At 32.3% G+C, this 19,201-nt stretch overlaps 3 protein-coding genes across 4 annotated transcripts; all 3 read right to left on the bottom strand.

Annotated features, from left to right (window-relative positions):
- Window positions 1-406: 406 nt before the first annotated feature.
- On the bottom strand, window positions 407-1,123 carry LOC149526827 (uncharacterized). Its single transcript, XM_089784571.1, has one exon. It carries the CDS (start codon window positions 897-899, stop codon window positions 648-650), a length of 252 nt encoding a protein of 83 aa, XP_089640697.1. The 5' UTR covers window positions 900-1,123; the 3' UTR covers window positions 407-647.
- A 3,295-nt stretch (window positions 1,124-4,418) lies between these two features.
- On the bottom strand, window positions 4,419-14,849 carry LOC110422635 (alpha-N-acetylglucosaminidase-like). Of its 2 annotated transcripts, none has more exons than XM_089784577.1 (19): window positions 14,369-14,849; window positions 14,182-14,258; window positions 12,648-12,859; window positions 12,408-12,529; window positions 11,419-11,504; window positions 11,017-11,111; window positions 10,364-10,445; window positions 9,895-10,001; window positions 9,708-9,738; window positions 9,091-9,208; window positions 8,791-8,865; window positions 7,948-8,056; window positions 7,108-7,211; window positions 6,695-6,793; window positions 6,184-6,294; window positions 5,571-5,803; window positions 5,169-5,406; window positions 5,003-5,081; window positions 4,419-4,880 (listed from the first exon to the last, which is right to left on the bottom strand). In XM_089784577.1, the coding sequence occupies exons 1-19, from the start codon at window positions 14,588-14,590 to the stop codon at window positions 4,633-4,635; spliced, it is 2,448 nt and encodes an 815-aa protein (XP_089640703.1). In that variant the 5' UTR covers window positions 14,591-14,849; the 3' UTR covers window positions 4,419-4,632. The 2 variants fall into 2 exon arrangements, with proteins under 2 accessions (XP_089640703.1, XP_089640704.1); XM_089784578.1 differs by having other exon boundaries at window positions 8,818-8,865.
- A 153-nt stretch (window positions 14,850-15,002) lies between these two features.
- LOC110422636 (uncharacterized) lies at window positions 15,003-15,689 on the bottom strand. The gene has a single exon (XM_021436633.2). The coding sequence runs from the start codon at window positions 15,498-15,500 to the stop codon at window positions 15,249-15,251; it is 252 nt and encodes an 83-aa protein (XP_021292308.1). The 5' UTR covers window positions 15,501-15,689; the 3' UTR covers window positions 15,003-15,248.
- Window positions 15,690-19,201: the final 3,512 nt, after the last annotated feature.

Genomic DNA, 19,201 nt, shown 5'->3' with positions numbered 1-19,201 from the left:
ATTGTTTCAAATGGAATCTTAACACAACAAAGATAAGAGTTGGAGGAGTGGCTTGCAGCCCCCTACAAGTAAATACCCATAAATGAGATATAAAGGGTAATTAAATATCCAAAGGGGTAACTCGTAGCCTAATCTACTCATCTCAAAGTCAAAACTGCTCCCCCTCTATTAATCTAAGACTAGAGATGTCAATAGAGTGACGCCCGCTATGCCTACGGGCGGGTAGACGAGAAGAAGAAACTGTCAAACGCCCGCTATATGCCTACCAAACCTCATCTATTTCACACTGGAATTGGATTGGATTGGCTTGGATTGCGTTGGCTTCTTCTTCTTGCCTCTTTCATCCATTCTTAAAAAAAACCAAGTACTTTAGTTGTTTTGTCACGCCAACATCAAGGCCAACTCATAGAAGAAGAAAAAGATATGGACATCAAAGTTTCAAATCTCAAAAATATTACAACAGCCCATGCGGCCTTTATATTCATTCATTTACATCAAAAACAAAGCAATAAACAAATGATTCATATCATGAGTACAATATGAAGACAATAACAAAAGACAGAATAGAAACCAAAAGAGAATAACCAAAGCTTAAAGTCCAAGTCAAGCATAACATGGTATCTGGGGTGCAGGAGAGAATCCTATTCCTAGTGTTTCTGGGTGGTCTTGTGGTACTTTTCTTTGATCCAATGAATTCCCAAAGAGGTTCCTTCTTTGACCTTCTTCACCCCAGTCGAAGCCACCGCTTTGGTCTTCCCAAGCCCTTCTCCTACCTTCTGCTTGTACTTTGCGGTGCTGCTCTTCGTGTTTTTGGTCTGAGTGGTGCTGACAGGGGTTGGGTCGCTGTAGTCCCACTGATCGGCCCATGATGCACCGTAAGAGGAGTTGTTTCCTTCCATTGCTTTTCTGGAAAAAGTATGGGAGGGGATCTTCTGTTGGAGCGGATCAGGAATATTGCTTGGAGGAGGAGATGAAGAATTACGTTAAGAGAAGAGGAAAGGGATTGGGTATTTGATAGAAAGTTAGACAGGTAAGAAATGGTTGGCGTGATTCCTAAAGTTTGGTTTGAAGCGTCCGCACCTCGCCTCGCTCTCTTTATAGGCATTAACGAAATCATGTTGGTCCAACTAAGGAATATGCGACCCATCTTGTGATTTCAACACGTGATTGCTCATTGCAAGGAATTGAGGTTCTCCTCTCTCAAAGGACAAAAATGACCTCTTCTTCAACTATAAAAAATATAGTTGTAGAAAGCGGAGGAATGGAATTTTGGATAGAAAAAGCGTGAAGGGCAGTGTAGTGTATATGTATATGCCCAACAATTCAACAAAAAGAAGAAGAAAAGAAAGCCACAGAAGCGCGTATCTTCTTAAGCTTCTGGAATTAAAAAAAAAAAAAGATATTTGGAGTTGGGCAATTTGACCGAAACCTCTATTAGTCAGGCACGCATAATCAACCGACCGTCCTATCCAAGAAGCTTCAGCTGTCGTCATGGCCCATGCCATCGCCGCCCTCCCATCTCAGACTGTTCGTTCTAATTGCTTACAATATTCTTCACAAAATATATATTATAAAAATATTTAAATTTATTAAATTATAATTTTATAAATATTATTTTATTTATTTACAGTTATAAATTGAGTACTTTAATAATTAAAAAATAAAAGAATGGATGTTTAAGTAAACAAAAAAGTTTTAATTAATATTTATTTTTATTTATCATATTTAAGATAAAAGGATTAAGATCAATTTATTTATCTAACCATATCATATTAAATCACGTTAAAAGAAAAGTTAAGGATAATGATCACGTTAAAAAGAAAAACAGATAGTGAAAGTTAATCTAGTCTTACATTACCACATTTAAAAGAAAAAGTAGAAAAGTTAAAGATCTGTTTATTTTATCAAACTCTAACGATAGACTCTCAAAAGAGCTTATCACCAGAAAAGAAAAAAGTAAAAAAAAGAAAAAAGCATTTAAAGAGATTGTTGATTAAGGTATGTTCAAGTTGTATTTTTATATTTTAAGCATAAAAATCTTAAATTATTTGTATTTTCTTAACTTTTATTCATATCTGACACTGTTCCAATGATTTTTCGGTGGCATGATGGGTACCAATGAGAATATCTTGAAAAGATATTTTTAATGGTTTTTGTAGCATGTCGTTTGACTTTATGATTAAGAAGATATGCATTTTTAATGTTAATTAAAAACTTGATTTTCAATAGTTCGGACAGGGTCATTAGAACTCCATATTCTGGTAACATTTTGAGTCATTTCTTTGAGGTTTTTGTGATATGAAATGTGATATTTAATTTGGCATCAATGGCTCTGTTAGTTTGTTTTAAAAAAATTAAAACTTCAAAATAAGTTTGTCGATACTGAAAACTTAGAAATCTAAGTATTTCTGTTGTGATTTCTAAACTTTTGGCTTTCGAAACTTTGAAATTTTGTGTTCTTTTTAATCAAAACAAATTTTGTTGTTATAGTATGATATGAATACTTTAAACTGATGTTGATTTTATCACTAGAAACAATTTGGTTAAGAGTTACAAAAGCTCAGAGTAGGCCAAACGGTCATCTTTGATTTTGAAATTTTAGAAAATAGGAAACTCTTTTTATTAATTTTTTTTTAAAAAATAATTTTAATTAATAATTAATAAATTCTATTGTAAACTTTATAAATATTAGATATGTGATTTCTACTGTATTTTTATATCTAAAAGTATATATATTATATTTTAAAATTTTATTTCTTAAATTAGTAGATTTCAAAAAAAAATATCAAAAATTAAAAAAAAATACAAATATGATTTTTATATATGAAATTAATGTTATCTTTCTATCAGAAATTAAAATTGTTACTGATTTTATGATTTAAGTTTAATTCTCAACTTTATTTGAAATTCTTTAAATTCAAAATATATATAATAGTAAAATATTATCTTATTAATAACAAAATGTCCTTAAAATTCAATCGAGATTGCTACATACCTTAAGTGTTTTGAATGGTCAATGAAAAGTTGCTTTGTAAGATTTGTTGCAAATTCAATTATGATTTTGTATATATATTTTCTTAATATATTAGGCTATTGGAAAGATTTTCTGAGTTATTACTGGACAATGAACTTGACAATCAACTAAGTGACTGATAATCCTTTGGTGTTTTCACACCATAAAATTTGTCTCAATGTAATTTTCGTACTTGTATATGATATTTTGTCTTATGGTTTGTTAAATTAGATAAGCATGCTAATATATGTAAGTAAATATGATCTTTGTGTTGATTTTTAGAATATGTTTTCTGATTTTGAGATTTGTATATGACTTTGTATAATGTATGCATATATGTTTACGTGAATATAAACATAAATATTTAGTTTAAAATGAATATACTTTTGATGTGTATGAGATATGCTTAAAAAAGTTGATATACTATTTTATAAAATTTCGATAATCTAAAAATATATGTTTCTATTTTGTCCCTTAGTATGGCTATGCTCTAACCTTGCCAATGAAGGTTAAATGTTAGCCATGTCGACCTGTAGTTTCTGATTAGAGATTGATCTCCCTATCATACCACCGATTACAGAATAGTGATATTTGTGATATCTATTCAATGCAACAAATTGTTGCTTTTGATATATTTATGACCTGTGCCATAGGGATTAATTGTGGATTTATTTTTGACCTATGTTCTGGGGGTTAAGTGTGATCGTAGTATGTTATTGGAGGCTATCAAAATCTATAATTTTGTGAAATTTATATTTTGTTCAGTTGATTGAAAATTTTGGAGTAAGATAGTTTTGTTATTCGAAATTAGGTTACCCAAAATTCTACTTTGATATTTCTATGAGAATAAATAATTTTGGGCCTAAATGTTTTAAGCATGCTTAATTCGGCTGAAAGAATGTTAATCACTTGTTGATTTGTTGGACTCATTACTTTTTTCATTTTTTTTCAGTTTGTGATTTGGCCAAATACGTACAAATTTCAAGAAATGACGTTTCGTAAGTTAGCATATAATTTTAGTTTGCTTGAGGATTTTTCTCAATATCTTAGTTTATAGTATTAGAAACTTCCTTTTAAAACATTGTCGAAATCATGTTCCTTTTGAATGTTGATACACTTAGCTTTGAGAATAATTATATTTTTATAAATGTATTTAACCTTTTTAGTTAATTGGTTAAAATATGTGTTTTTGAGTCTTGCATGTTCGTACGTCTGTTGTGCCTCAAGTTTGGGACGTGACATTACTACTTCTTACCTTACGTCTTGCGGTCAAAGCTATATAAAAAATACAATAATATATATTTATAACAAAAAATCTACTTTCATTTTGTTTTTTCCAAAAAACAATGACAGCTTGTAATTAACTTTTTTAGTGCCTGAAGGAAAATGAAAAGAAAGATAAGAGGTGAAAGAGTTTCATGCTAGAATAAACTGTGGGAGAACACATAACAATGATATAGTTTACAACATATATTTTGCTTACATTACATATATAAGATGAGACAATTCTAGCACACTTTGCCTTGAGGAAATTAAAATATTGTTCATTTTGATTTTAATCTGATTCCGCAGCAGCAAATTTATTCAATGATGAAAGTAAGTGTGAGTGTATGTGTGTTTTAAGACGACTCCGACCTCAAATACTTGTTGTATAGCCATCGTGAGATGGTGAGAGCATTGCCATTACTTTCCACTGGATACACCTTCCCACTCTTTTGCCAATCGTTTGTCAGCTTTATCCACTCCCGCCTCCATTTCTTCGTCTTGAAGTCCTCGCCCTTCTCTAAGCTTTCTATCAAAGCTCTAAAATATATTGCTGCTCGGGGCCCATAATAATCTCCCACCACTCCACTCCAATACTTGTTCCCTAATGGCATTCATATGGCACCATTATAACCATGAAACTATATATATATGAAGAAAGTATAAATTGAGGTGAAAGATATATAAGAACCAGACTCAGGCTGTGAAGGTGTACAAATTAAATACCATAATCGTGAAGTAGACTCGCTTCTTCCTCTGTGTTGTCGAACCACATGGTTATTTGAGTTCTTGCATTCCACTCAAACTGTATTTTCAAATCAGATCAATCAAAATTTCTCAAGATCTCCTTGCATTTTGAATAGCTTATATATAATGTAAAGGGCTCTCTAACCTGTTTTTCTTCTTCTTTATTTTGTGCAAGTTGTTTAGCAGTTTCTAGCCATGGTCCTAGAAGAAACCCGTCATGGCATGCTAAAAGAGTGTCCAGATCTTCAACAAGGTCTAAAAACTTCTGACTCAGAGTGGTGACTCCATTAAGATCTTTTAACTTATACGCATCAATGATCTCTAAGAATAGCTCATTTGCATATTTTGCCAGTGCTTGTCTAGTCAAGTCAACTAAGTCATACCTGAGCATTGAAAATAGAGTGGCATGTAGAAAAAGTATGTCAGAATAACAGAAGAATAATTAAGGCCAATAAGGTACGTGTATGCTACAAGTTTCAGAATACATGACACGAAACATAAGAATTCACTATAAGTTTACGAGGTGCGCTGAAACCAAACAATCTACCTGTAAGTGTTACTTGCTGATAGTGCATCCCCATTTGCAATGAAAAGTTCCAATGCCCTTATCACTTCAGAAGTTGAATACCATAGATGAGGTTGATCATAAGCATCTGTTTTCTCCCTTAGTATGGCTCTTCTAGATGTTGGTTTCCCATAGTGGTGATACCTCTCACGTGGCAATGAAATAAAGGATGGACTCACATCTGGAAATGAGACAATAACATCCCTATTCTTGTCCTGCCTCAACATTATCAATTATCAATGGTATATAGATTAAGATGATAAATTTATGCTTGCGATTATGTAAAGCTAAAACCATTCTGCATATGGTACTTGGCAAAAAGAATCTACTAAGGTCGAGGGACTAATGTGCATGTGTTATCTTAACTCCAATTACCAGTCATGCTCATGGAACTGAAGGATGCATTACCATTCTAACCCTGATAAAGCTCTATAAGTTATATCATATATATAAGTACACCCACATGCACATGAGATAAAATTGATGCATCTTTGAGGAAGTGGAGGGATAAAGGTCAAATATGTTAAGACCACTTTACAAGATATTATACTACCAAAAAAAAAAAGAAACACTTGAAAAAGTTTTAAGAACTTACATAGGCTCCATCAGTGCAATTGTAAAGTGTGCGATATAATATGCTCCAAGCATCACTTATTGAAGGAACTAACTGACCATATCGCCTTGCTATATAAAGTTCAATCCATGCCTGAAAGATGTATTTCAATAAAAGAAAACAGGTTAGAATAAAATTGGTTATTGTAGGTGATAATGCATGCCTCCCACACTTTCTGCTCCTTCAAGCTTTCCTTTCTATATCAATTAGAAGAATTATTTTCCTCTTCTCCTATTCGGAGTTGAGGGTTAATAATATTTCTTGTCCTGCTTTTTGATTACTTTTATCTCTTTAGCCAAAATCAAATTTTCAAAGAAACAATCCTAATAAGCAACAAAATCCTTTATCTATCTTATTCATACATGAAAAAATTGTCATAACCTAGAGGTTTAAATCTAGAAATTTTAATCCAATTTACACGTACCTTCACTAAAACATTAATGGTGAATAGCACATGCAACATGCACAACATTGTGTAATAACTGAAAATTACCTCGACATCAACCTTTTGGTGTTGAAATGCCATTTCAGACATAAGATCATAAACAATTGGATTTTGTTCTATACCTTCCATTGACATTCCAATGCCAACCTTAATAGAAATTATTGACGGTGTTAGAAAAAAAAATCAAAAGAAAATAATCGCAAATAAATTTTAAATGAGTAAAAGTGTTAAGTATTAGTGATCTGTTGCAAGAAAACTTATTTGCATGACAGTGTTATGCTTAAACACATATTCACGTATGATGACATAAAGAGAGAGACAGTGCTGCAGGTTATTAATTAAATGAGCACAATTTTTGAGTAGCAATTGCCTACTGATTGAGTGTGACGGCAAAATCTTATATAACATTTTAACAACCATTTGATGATATTTTGGAAGTAGAAATCTACAATATAACTTACCATTGTTGAGTTTTCACTTGTTAGAGCTTCAATAGGCCCAGAAGCTATTGCATCCAAAATTCCATACATCTCTATGTTTCCTGCAAAGTTGTGTAGCATGCACCTGTAAAGCAGGATGCAGCAAATCAGATAAGAAACAATTGAGAACGAGTTCCATGCTTCCATTCGCTTGCCTTGAGGTTGGTAGGTTAGAAATTCTGCATGCAACGATATGATATATCCTTGGTTTCTTAGAAACCCCAATAGAAGAATGCCATTACCTTTAGTCTTAGAAATTTAATTCGATATGGATATTTAATGCTAATTTTCTATTAATTTTTTAGTTTAGGAGAGTGGGGGGTGGTTTAAGGACCAAAAGCATCTTAGACTAGTCCACAAGGATTTATTCAATGGTTAATATACGCATAGTATGAATAAAAGGACCATCTCAAGCATCCTCATATGTTCAAATAGAGAAACTAGGAGGCAGCCTTAGCAATCTAAAAGACACAACATTATGACATTTTACTATCTGAGTGATAGAAGAAAACATTATCATTCATAATCCTTATAAGCATCTACGACTTGAAGTTAGCTCAGCTACCGAACCTATTTGACCCACCTCATTTCAGCTTAGTCTCCAAGAATAATAACCATATAGAAATATTATTATCTAGGAGTTATTTAATATTAAAACACAACGTATATGTTGTACTTATATGCATAAAACTAAGGATAAGGTTCTTACCTTATATGGATCAAAATTATGGATAGAAACTTGTGTACATAGGCATATATCAACACATTAGTTTTTACTTATAAAACTCAAAGAGGAAAGAAGGAATGGAACAATAACTTTCCAGATGTAAGGAACACCATAGAATTGCTTTGAAGTAATCCAGATGGGTTTCACTTCAGCAAACAAATCAAGGACAACCAGCTTCCCTAAGGGAACAGAATGCAGAAGTGCCTGAGAAAACCATAGTTATTGCTTGTCAATGAACAAAATATTTGTTCTTTTTTTCTTCAAAACAGAAGAAAAAAGAAAATGCTAGAATGCATAACAATATCTGAACAAGCTCATATCATTTGTGCATATAAGAACATTATAATTTGATTTGAATACACAAGTATACAAAATCTACAATGTCATACTATCAGGATAAGCTTCATGGAAAGCTAATTGCCTGAAAAATCTTGAATGTGCTTTTGAAGAAGTTTACTACTAATTGCTTATTTCAATGATGGTTGGAAAGAACTGTGAATTTTTTGACATATAATATACCTAATGGTGAGCGGTAAAGCAAGTTCCTTTAGAGTTTAAACCTCTGAAGCTAACCAAAATGCTATGATAGTGAGCTTACGCATATATTAGGGCCAAACATATGTTTCTAGTATTCACTTAATTATCACATATGCAATTGAAACATAATTAAATAAAGTAAATGACTGTACACTTTAGAGCCCCTCCCAGTTGTTTATCTTCGGACCAATGTTTCACACCATGCGTTAAACCTTCAGTTATGACACTCAAAATTGAAAGAAAATTTCATGGTTTGCATCAAGTGCTCAAACTTCATCCACTGAAAACTTATCAATTTTGGTACAAGTTATAGACACTTTGAATTGTATACCAAAATCAAATCGGCATAAAAGTTAAAAAGCTAATGTATTTTGAGATCGAGAATGTAATGACTAACATACAAGGGGAAAAAAAACTATAGATATAACCTTCATTTGTGGAGGCCTCCAGAATGGATCATATGAAAATAGCCACCCCTATGGAATAAATTTGGATCAGTTAGAATATCAAAAGAAAATATTATAAACTGCATGAAGAGATCAGATACATAGTGCATATGCATCCTAACTTTAGTTAAGAATATTAACAGAATCAAGATTCACAGACTAGATCTATTTAACTGTCAGTAAAGACGTAAGCATTCTGATAAAAGAATGTTCCTCAGTTTGGATACTAAAGTTAGTGAGATATGATCTTTTGACCTGCATTAGCCAAATGGCATTGACATCACCACTCTGCATTCCACTAAAGATTGATGCACCTAATGAGGAGATGTACTCTAGATCATCCACCGGAGGAGTATTCTCATCAAATGTATCACTACATGGTTAAGCACACATCAAAACAACATTGAAATAATTCGATAAACAGAATGATAGATTGATTAAATATTATAGAAGGTAGAGAGGTAAAAACAATTGAATAAGTAAGTGAAACAAGATTGATATGAAAATCAGCCCATTGAGCTAACAAAAACATAATAACAATGGAAAAAATTAATTACTACTTACAATTTAAAGCCATAACATGGCTATGTGGAATCTACAATGTCTTAAACTAAAAAAGGTCACTATGGAACCACTATGGCCTTATTAAACTGCTCCCTGAGTTGTAATTTACTTGAGCTTGTTTGACTTGAACAAATCTTAAAACATCATTAAATATTGTCTTTAACAAGTACTTTTATAACCAAACAATGGGCGAGTAATTTAACGATTTTCACATATTGGAATGGCCATTATATCAAAGACTATCAATTACAAGTCAATGAAAATGGATCTTTCGAAATTTAACAGTCCAAACAAAAATAAAATCTTACCAGTTGTAAATGTGGCTTGTCCTTCCATATTCTGACCAAAGATGTAAGCCCGAACATGAAAAAAGGTTAAAAGACTTGCATAAATTTTTTGTAGTAAGGAAAGCTAACACCTAATAGCTTTTATGTTCAAAATAAAGAAGAGAAAAAGCTTATGAACATAAAAGACCACGGAATTCAAGTAGCACACCTTTCAGTTGTTCCTCGATAAAAGCTCTCCCAATCTCAATGAACAAGGGATCAGTTGCATCAAGAAGATAAGTGCAACACCATTTAGGATTGCTTTTAACAGAAAACCTAAAGAGCAATTCACATGAATATATATGAGGTTCCAATCTTTAGTAAACTTTTGCAGAAACTCTCAACTAAAATCAACAAGCCTTAATTCTTATTATTATGTTCAATTAGATGCAGTAGAAAGCCGAATAACACAAACAGTTAAAAACAATTATTCTTGCCAACGTGCAAATTATACGTCGGAGAAATTAAAGATTAATGATATCTGAAAAATATAAATTTTTTTTTTTTATAATTGGGGAAAGAGGGATTCGGATAATGTACCAACCAATGAGCCAAATGTACGAGTGCATCTGAAAAATATAAGTTAGACACATCAAAAGCAAATTCGTTTGTCCATTTCACAGTACGATGTAGCTTACCAATTACCCAAGCGTGTTATCTTTGCAGATGGGAATACATTTTTTAATGTTGCAGGAACATTGCCAGAAAAGGCTGGAAGGACTGCAAAGGGCATCCACAAAAAATTAAACGAGTAAATCAAGTAGGAAACAAAATAGATAAAGTAATTAATGTTTAAAAAAATTTCCTCCATCATTGAAAGGTGATGCCATCTCTTGCTTAAAAGTTTACTCTGTATCAACAATTAAAACCAATATTTCCATATGACTATAATCTAGAGTCTCAGTGAGTTATTTTTGTTTGATACCTATATGACTTTTTGTAATGCTTGCCCTCATTCAGATGAAACCAAGTAAATATGCTTATATGCAATACTTGATAGCATGGAGCATAACATGCCACAGTCACCAAAAGATATAAGGAAGGGGCAATTTTTCCAATTTACAGAAAATTCGTCAAGATTTCTTCATTCATTCAGAGACCAATAGAGAAAAGAATAATCCCAATTAAGATAAAAAGAACAAGATCTTTAAGATAAAGCTTTACTTTGCATGTATCCCAAAGTAGTAACATATTGACATTACGAAGCCATTCATGAAACGAAAATGAAAAACAATGGATGGTAACTTTGTTTGCTGAGAAAAAATGATGGACAGTAATAGCAAATTAGTACCTGGAGTCATTCCAAGTTCATACATTCTGGAAAGAATTTTCTTTTGCAAAGTTAATTGTCCATTAAACCAACTTTGTGGTAGTGGTCCACCCCATCTGTGATTTAAGTACCACTTATTAGATAAGAAATCATAGTACTGTCATCACAACCAAAAATTTGTATATCCTAGATTATTACAATAACACCCATTAGAAGAACACTCCAAGTAAAAATAGAACATCAATTATTCTAGTAATCTGATTGAAAAGAAGTAAAGAACCTTGGTTTGAAAGGAAAGTCTAGACATTTTTCATTAGCATGACCTTAAAATTGTTTGATACTAGACTTACCATATTGAATAAAACCCAAATTAATCAAGCCAAAGTCCAAGAGAACCCTTCTAAAACTTTCCACATTACTCACCCGTGTAAATTTCCCATACGTGACCAAGCAAGAAATGCAGGGCCTCCAAAGAAGTCATCCAAATCTGAACCACTTATATTGAATTTCTGCTTGAGATAAACAGTTTGTAAGAGATATTGAAAACTAAAGCCACCCACCTTAAGAACATTATTCATGACTCTGTGGACACATTGGCAATTATCCAAAAATAATGCCTAGATTGAACATATTAACCAAAGAGACCAACTCCCATTTCATTAAAGAAAATTTAAAATAATATTCAGAGAGTGAAACAACTCTGATTGGTAATAAAAAGGAAAAACCGTAAATCGGGATTGATATGTAATTTGGTGGGAGATAAAACTAACAGATATAAGTATTTCCAAGCACAAAAAAAAAATTAACGAATAGCAAATTTACTACTATACTGATTATGAATTTCTCATTAAGTATGATCGTATTAATCTATATTGAGCTGAGGTTATAAGCACTCTGTAACTAATAACATGTAAAAAAGATTCTATTTTAACTTTTTATCCTGGCCACCACTATATCAATAGACAAAGGATAATTAGAGTTGACCGTATAACAAATAGCTAAGAACTTGTTATAATGCTAGAAGCGTATTTGTAGCAGAAAATGTAGGAGTATTTGCAATTTTCTCCAATAATTAGGTTCAACTAAAAGTTCAGAAAAAGTAGGTTACAAGCATATAAGCCTTGCTCAGCTATGTCATCCTTCAAGATGCATATCTCATTTGTGAAGCCAACATAAAAGGAAAAGGAAGCATCAAAATAACAAGTAATACAGACGTCTAATTGAGTGGCATCCCACCAATGCCAAAGATCTTTCAAATTTCATCACATGCATGAACAAGGGGAGTAGAGTTGTTGCTGAGTGAAGGGTAACGAGTTTTGCTCCACAAGCAAGAAAAAGTGAAAAGACAAAGACCCATTGAAGAAAGTGTGCTAAGTTAGTCAAAATTTGAAAACTTTATAAGAGGAAATTACCTGGTAAACCTTTTGCCAAATAGCTTCTTGCCCAGTAAATGCTAGCGGCAAGTTGATACCTTGGAGAGCCATCCAATCAATTTCCTTTTCCCATCTTTCCCAATCCCACCAAGCAAAAGAATCTTCCAAAAACAAACAAATGAAGTTCATATAAAATTTATTAGGTGAAATTTTGAAATGTCGCAGGAGGCATTAATAACTTATTAGGAGACAGAAGGGACTGTCAAAGCAGAAGCTCACAGCTCGATGTGACAGCATTCTGGTAGTAATTCCACGGGATGGGTCTTTGGACGAAGATGCCAGTATCTTGAACACGAGGAAGAGAGCCTAACTTAGGTATTGAAAGTAGTTGTGCACCACCTGTTTTTTCCCAAGATATATGTGAACCACACAAATACTTCAAGTACCAGTGTAGACCAGCCAAAACTTCAACCCCAGTGACACCACTTATTCTGCTCCAGACCAGCCAAAAACCCCCCCACATACAAGTATCAGGAAGATGATTTATCATTCTATACATAAAAAATACACATGCTTTTATGCTTTTCTATAGCATTGATCCTCCATTTTGCTCCATTATTGATCCTTCCTTCTTTTTTTTCCTATACATTTCTTCTTTTTTTTCCCTTCCTTCTTTTCTTTGTAGATGAATTCAATATATATAAAGTAAATCATAGTTTCACGAATTAATTTAATTAATTATATAAAATTTTAAAAAAATAACTAAATTTCAAAACTATTCTAATCTCACAACTTCTCAACTTTTCTTAAATTTTGCATATTATAAGTTTGTATAAACAAAGGAGTATATAGTATAATTAATAATTTTACAAGTTATAATTTATGTAATGTTAACATAAAATAGAATGTAAATATATTTATATTTAAAGTATATATATATTAAAAGTATTAGTATATATATAATATAGTAATTATATTTCTTATAAATGAACCCTATAGATATAATGTATATATATTAAAAAACATTGCAAGTTAATTACTAATAATAGTTTCATGAATTAATTTAATTAATTATATAGATTTATCTTTAATTACATGAAATTAAAAAAATAACTAGATTTCAAAACTATTTTAATCTTAAAGACTCTCTTTTTAAGTATATATATTATAAATTATAATTTTTGTAATGTTATCATAAAATAAAAAATAAATATATTTATATTAAAAGCATATATATAATAGTAATTATATTCTTTTGTAATATAATATGATATTCATATTATTTAAACATCATTAATAATCTAACAATTTTTTTAGTTTAATATACTAATATTATCACATTAATAATTTAAGTAATCATATTTTTTAATATATTTGTCAACATTTAATAAAAGAAATTATTTATAAAGATAGTAAAGGTTTTGATTATTTTCTCTTTTTACATGAGTTCGTATCTAAACACCAACAAAAATGAATATTTTTTATTTAATTATTTAAATAATAATAAAATATATATAAATAGATATTAGAATCGGAGCCGATACCCTCAAATTATTTAAATAATAATAATATATATATATATATATATATATATATATATAAATGGATGGATACTTATAGAATCAGAATATTAACGTAATCGGATTTGGATGAAAGGTGGTATCCGAACATGATATAGATAATGAAATTATTATCCAAACTTATCTCAAACGATACAACTTATAATAGGGTACTCATTACAGTAGAATCTCTTACATGATGAAAATTTGAATTATATATAAGGCGAAGACAAAAAAAAAAAAGCTTTACTTACAGAATCTCTGGAGCCTCGTGTTTTTGTGAAGCAGGATGGTTTTTGATAATGAAGCAAGATCCTCCAGCACATTCATCCTACCAAAAACAAAGCAGTTAATGAGAGAGGGGGGAGAGTTTAATTCTTCAATTCATGACCGATGCCTCCAAACAGAACAGTAAAAAATGTAAAGAAAATTTAAAATTACCTTAGAAGAAATTATTTGAAATTCAAAGGCGGAAGAGTGAGAAGGAATCAGGCGATGGAGAACGGCGCGAGCTGCGGCAACCTGGAGGGAAGGAGGAGCTCTTTCGTGGTTTTGAATTTCGAGGAGTTTGGAAACGTACTGGACGCCGATGGTGGAGGATTGAGCGGAGGATAGGAACGAGAAAAAGAAAAGAAGAAAAATGACGGGAAGTAGAGTATCCATGGCGGTGGCGGGGATATGGAGTTGACAGTCGAGAAGTGGAGGAAGAAAAGAGGAAAAATGAATCCTACCCTCCTAAACAGGCGTTTATGTTTATTAACAAAAATGAAATGGAATCATCGAAGAGGATGAGGTTGAGGAGATTCTTCAAAGAGCATCCGACAAATTTCATGGCCGGCCTAAGCGAGAAACAAAAAAAGCATCCGACAAATTTCAAAGGGTGACGCCCGCTATGCCTACCGGGTATAGACGAGAAGAAGAAGCTGTCAAACGCGATAGCCTACCAAACCTTACCCATTTCATACTGGAATTGGATTGGATTGGCTTCTTCTTCTTGCCTGTTTCATGCATTCTAGAAAAAACAGTTTAGTTGTTTTGTCACGCCAACATCAAGGTCAACTCATCAACAAGCACGAAGAAAAAGATATGGACATCAAAGTTTCAGATCTCAAATATTACAACAGCCCATGCGGCCTTTATATTCACTTATTCACATAAAAATTTACATAAAAAACAAAGCACTAAACAAATGAGCCATATCATGAGTAAAATATGAAGACAATAACAAAAGATAGTATAGAAACCCAACGAGATTAACCAAAGCTTAAAGTCCAAGTTAAGTATAACATGTTACGCCGGGGTGCAGGAGAAAATCCTATTCCTAGTGTTTCTGGGTGGTCTTGTGGTACTTTTCTTTGATCCAATGAATTCCCAAAGAGGTTCCTTCTTTGACCTTCTTCACCCCAGTCGAAGCCACCGCTTTGGTCTTCCCAAGCCCTTCTCCTACCTTCTGCTTGTACTTTGCGGTGCTGCTCTTCTTGTTTTTGTTCTGAGTGGTGCTGACAGGGGTTGGGTCGCTGTAGTCCCACTGATCGGCCCATGATGTACCATAAGAGGAGTTGTTTCCTTCCATTGCTTTTCCTTCCTTCTTCCTGGAGAAAGTATGGGAGGGGTTTTCTGTTGGAGCGGATCAGGAATATTTCTTGAAGGAGGAGATGAAGAATTTCGTTAAGAGAAGAAGAAAGGGATTGGGTATTTGATGAGAAGTTAGGAAGATAAGAAATGGTTAGCCTGATTCCTAAAGTTTGGTTTTTATCGTCGACGACTCGCCTCGCGTCCTTTATAGGCGTTAACGAAAGAATGTTGGTCCAACTAAGGAACAAGGGACCCACCTTCGGATTTCAACACGTGTGATTGCTCATTGCAAGGAATTGAGGTTCTCCTCTCCCAAAGGACAAAAATGACCTCTTCTTCTCCCCTTTTTTTTAACTAAAAGGGCAGGTCCCTGGTTATTAGTTCATTAATATTTTGATGGGCAGAATCCTAGGAGGTTAAAGTTTGTTAAAATGTAAAATAAAATTTATGGATATTAAATTCATTATTAAATATAAAGATAATGATATTTTTCTTGAAATAAATGTATCTTTAATACTCATCAATACACCACTAAAAATGTCAAATTAGGCAATTTTCAATTTTGTGAAATAAAACTTTTTTTTTATTTTGTAAAGAAAATAGCCATGAGATATGAGACATGGTGGAAAGGTTTTGCATTTCAAAAACTTAAAACCCAAATTTCTAAATCTAAATTCGTCACTCATAATATTTATAATATAATACGATGAGATGACTTAAAATATTAAAAAAATTATTCAATGTCGATATTAAAATGATTAGCAGATTGTAATACATAGTAATAAGATATATTTTAAAAAATTAATAAATTAATATGATAAATATTTTAATTTTAGTTATTTATAAAACTTAAAAAATCTAACCACAATATAAAAAATATAGTTGTAGAAAGTGGAGGAATATGGAATTTTGGATTTAGAAAAAACGTGAAGGGAAGTGCAGTAAATATGCCCAAACAATTCAATAAAAAGAAGAAGAAAAGAAAGCCACAAAGGCGCGTATCTTCTTAAGCTTCTGGAATTATCCAGAAAAAAGAAAGAAAGAATATTTGCAGTTGGGCAATTTGACCGAAAGCTCCGTTAGAAAGGCATGCATAGTCAACCGACCGTCCTGTCCAAGAAGCTTCAGCTGTCGTCATGGCCGATGCCATGTCATCATCGCCCTTCGCAAAGTATATATTATAAAAATATTTAAATTTATAAAATTATAATTTTATAAAAATAAGTAAATAGATGTTGTTTTATTACTTTATTTATTTATAGTTATGATTTTGAGTACTGTCTACACTTGATAAGAAGGAAAACCCCTAAGCATGGAGGTGACAAGGATTTGGTGTCTCAGCATGGTTGTAGCTCAAGAGCGTATTGTCTACACTTGTATATGCTAGCAGCTTTTATAAGAACGTACTGCTTACACTTGTATATGCTCAAGTGGCCGTTATAGATGAAGAAGTTCAATTCTAGTTAAGTATTATTTTTGAATTACTATTTACAAGAAAATTATACTAAGGTGCTCAAAGCGTGAAAGCGTCTAGGGTGTAAAAACGTTAGAGGTGTTCTGAGTGTAAAAACGCTTAAGGTGTTTCGAGTATGAAAATTTCAAAGGATGTTTCAAGCGTGGAAGTGCTTAGGGTGTTCTAAGCATAGTAGTGCCTAGAGGCATTCCAAGTGTGAAAATGTCCAAGGGCATTCCAAGCATGGAAGGGCCTAGGGTATTTTAAGTGTAGAAGTGCCTAGAGGTGTTCCAAGCATTGAAAATGCCCAAGGGTGTTCTGAGCATAGAAATGCTTAGGAGTTTTCCGGAGTGTAGAACCGTGAACAGTTAAGACTAAGCATGCAATAGATGTTCGTACAGGGAAGTGAAAGTAATTTAAAACAAATGGCAAGGTTCATGAGTTATCTTCATATTTGGGATGTTCTAGAAAGCTTGATTTTAACGGCTCAATATAAATATGAGGGCCTTGGAGGTTAGGAAAAAGAATAAGAAATCATAGAAACCTAATAGAGATTATCTTGAAAGCTCTCTTTAGACTCCTCCAAATAGTCTTTCTATTAAGCCTTTCCCATTTGTTGTAATCCGCCACTTCTTTCACCTTTTCTTATCCCTCACCATCTGCCACTTAAAACATTTACGTTTCAAGGATTGCTCTAGTCTTTCTCTCTATCGCCTCTAGCGCATCTCGATTGAATCATTGTAACACGTCCTCTCTTCATAACCAAAAGAACCTTCTACAATAGACACTATACAACGCTTGTAACTATTGTTGCTTTACGTAAATTATTAATGTAACTTATATCTTACCTGAAAAAAAAAAAGAAAAGAGAATAAAAAAAGTTCATTTGGGCAAAAAAGAACCAATGAGGTGGCTTATTGAAGCAAAAAGAAAGGCATGTGTTTAGTACGAGTAATATTAAGTTAATGACTTGGACAAATTATAATGGTATTCTTGCTACAATATTTTCCAAAATAACTTGCAACCAAGAGCTACACTGAGGTGCAATCTAACTTTCCAAATGAAGGTTCAAAACTTACAAGAGCACCAACCTTCCAACCCATCCTTACATCCTTACTTATTCATTTTATTGCAAAACCAAGCATGCATATTTGTTCTAGAATCCACAAATTAATGCAGATATGTATATACTTGGAATCGATTTGACCCAAAACATAAAAACAAGCCCTAATGAACCCCATAAGTACAATAACTACCAACATCCTTGATTATCCATATATATGAACCTAATAAATTATCACAAACTAATTAAACTACACAATCCCCTAATTTTATTCAATATGATATAAAGCAAGAGATCATGCTATAAAGTATTTGAGAAAAACAAAAAAAAATAAAATAAAATTTCCAGGGATTTAGATGTTAGTACTAAAAAGTCAAATGTATCTTGATTTCATTTTTCAACGCCTTCAAACAGAGCAGAAAACAAAAAAGAAAAAGAAAATTTAAAATTACCTTAGAAGAAATTATTTGAAATTCAAAGACGAGAAACTTAGAAGAAGCAAGTGATGGAAAATGAAGCAAACTGCGACAACCTAGAAGGAAGGATGAGCTCTTTCGCAATATTGAATTTCAAGGAGTTTGGAAATAGACTGGACGTCAATCGTGGAGGAGTGAACAGAAGATAGGAGCGAGAAAAAGAAGAGGGAAAATGGCAGGAAGTAGAGTGTCCATGGCGGTCGAGAAGTGGAGGAAGAAAAGAGGAAAAAGGAATTCTACCAACCTATACAGGCATTTATATTTATAAAAAAATGAAATGGAATCATCAAAGGGGATGAGGTTGAGGAGATTCTTCAAAGAGCATCAAACAGACATTTCATAACCGTCTGAAGCGAGAAACAAAAATCAGTTAAAGTTTGAATTCTTGAATTTGAAAATCGTTAAAAGACTTGTTAAGTCCCTATATTCTTCAATTTTATTCAATTTAGTACCTATACTCAAAATCAAAGCAATTTAATTCTTTGATTTAAAGAATTACGTCAATTTAGTCCCTTCTTCTAACGCAATCCAATTTTTGCCGTTAAAAGATGATGTCTTTTGATTGTGGTATTTGAATTTAAATAAAATCGTTTCATGAGAAATTTTGAGTAATTTAAATAAAAGAAAAATTGGGTAAGAGTTGAATAATTTCAAAAAAATGTGTATTTGTAAATTCTAAAAGTTGTAACCAAATCAACATATTTAGT

The sequence above is a fragment of the Theobroma umbraticum genome, unplaced genomic scaffold (assembly GCF_002168275.2).
Source record: "Theobroma umbraticum cultivar Fairchild unplaced genomic scaffold, ASM216827v3 scaffold_146.0, whole genome shotgun sequence".
Taxonomy (NCBI): domain Eukaryota; kingdom Viridiplantae; phylum Streptophyta; class Magnoliopsida; order Malvales; family Malvaceae; genus Theobroma; species Theobroma umbraticum.
The sequence above is the reverse complement of the archived record's forward strand: the minus strand, read 5'-3'. Positions and strand labels throughout refer to the sequence as shown.

Bases quoted from the DNA above. Each gene is read 5' to 3' on its own strand.
- LOC149526827 (XM_089784571.1), bottom strand. From the start codon at position 899: ATGGAAGGAAACAACTCCTCTTACGGTGCATCATGGGCCGATCAGTGG.
- LOC110422635 (XM_089784577.1), bottom strand. From the start codon at position 14,590: ATGGATACTCTACTTCCCGTCATTTTTCTTCTTTTCTTTTTCTCGTTC. The intron at 9,209-9,707 runs GTAAGATTTTAT...TTAACCATGTAG, and splicing joins ACAAGCCACATTTACAACTG to TGATACATTTGATGAGAATA. The intron at 6,295-6,694 runs GTAATTTTCAGT...TACATCTTTCAG, and splicing joins ACCAAAAGGTTGATGTCGAG to GCATGGATTGAACTTTATAT.
- LOC110422636 (XM_021436633.2), bottom strand. From the start codon at position 15,500: ATGGAAGGAAACAACTCCTCTTATGGTACATCATGGGCCGATCAGTGG.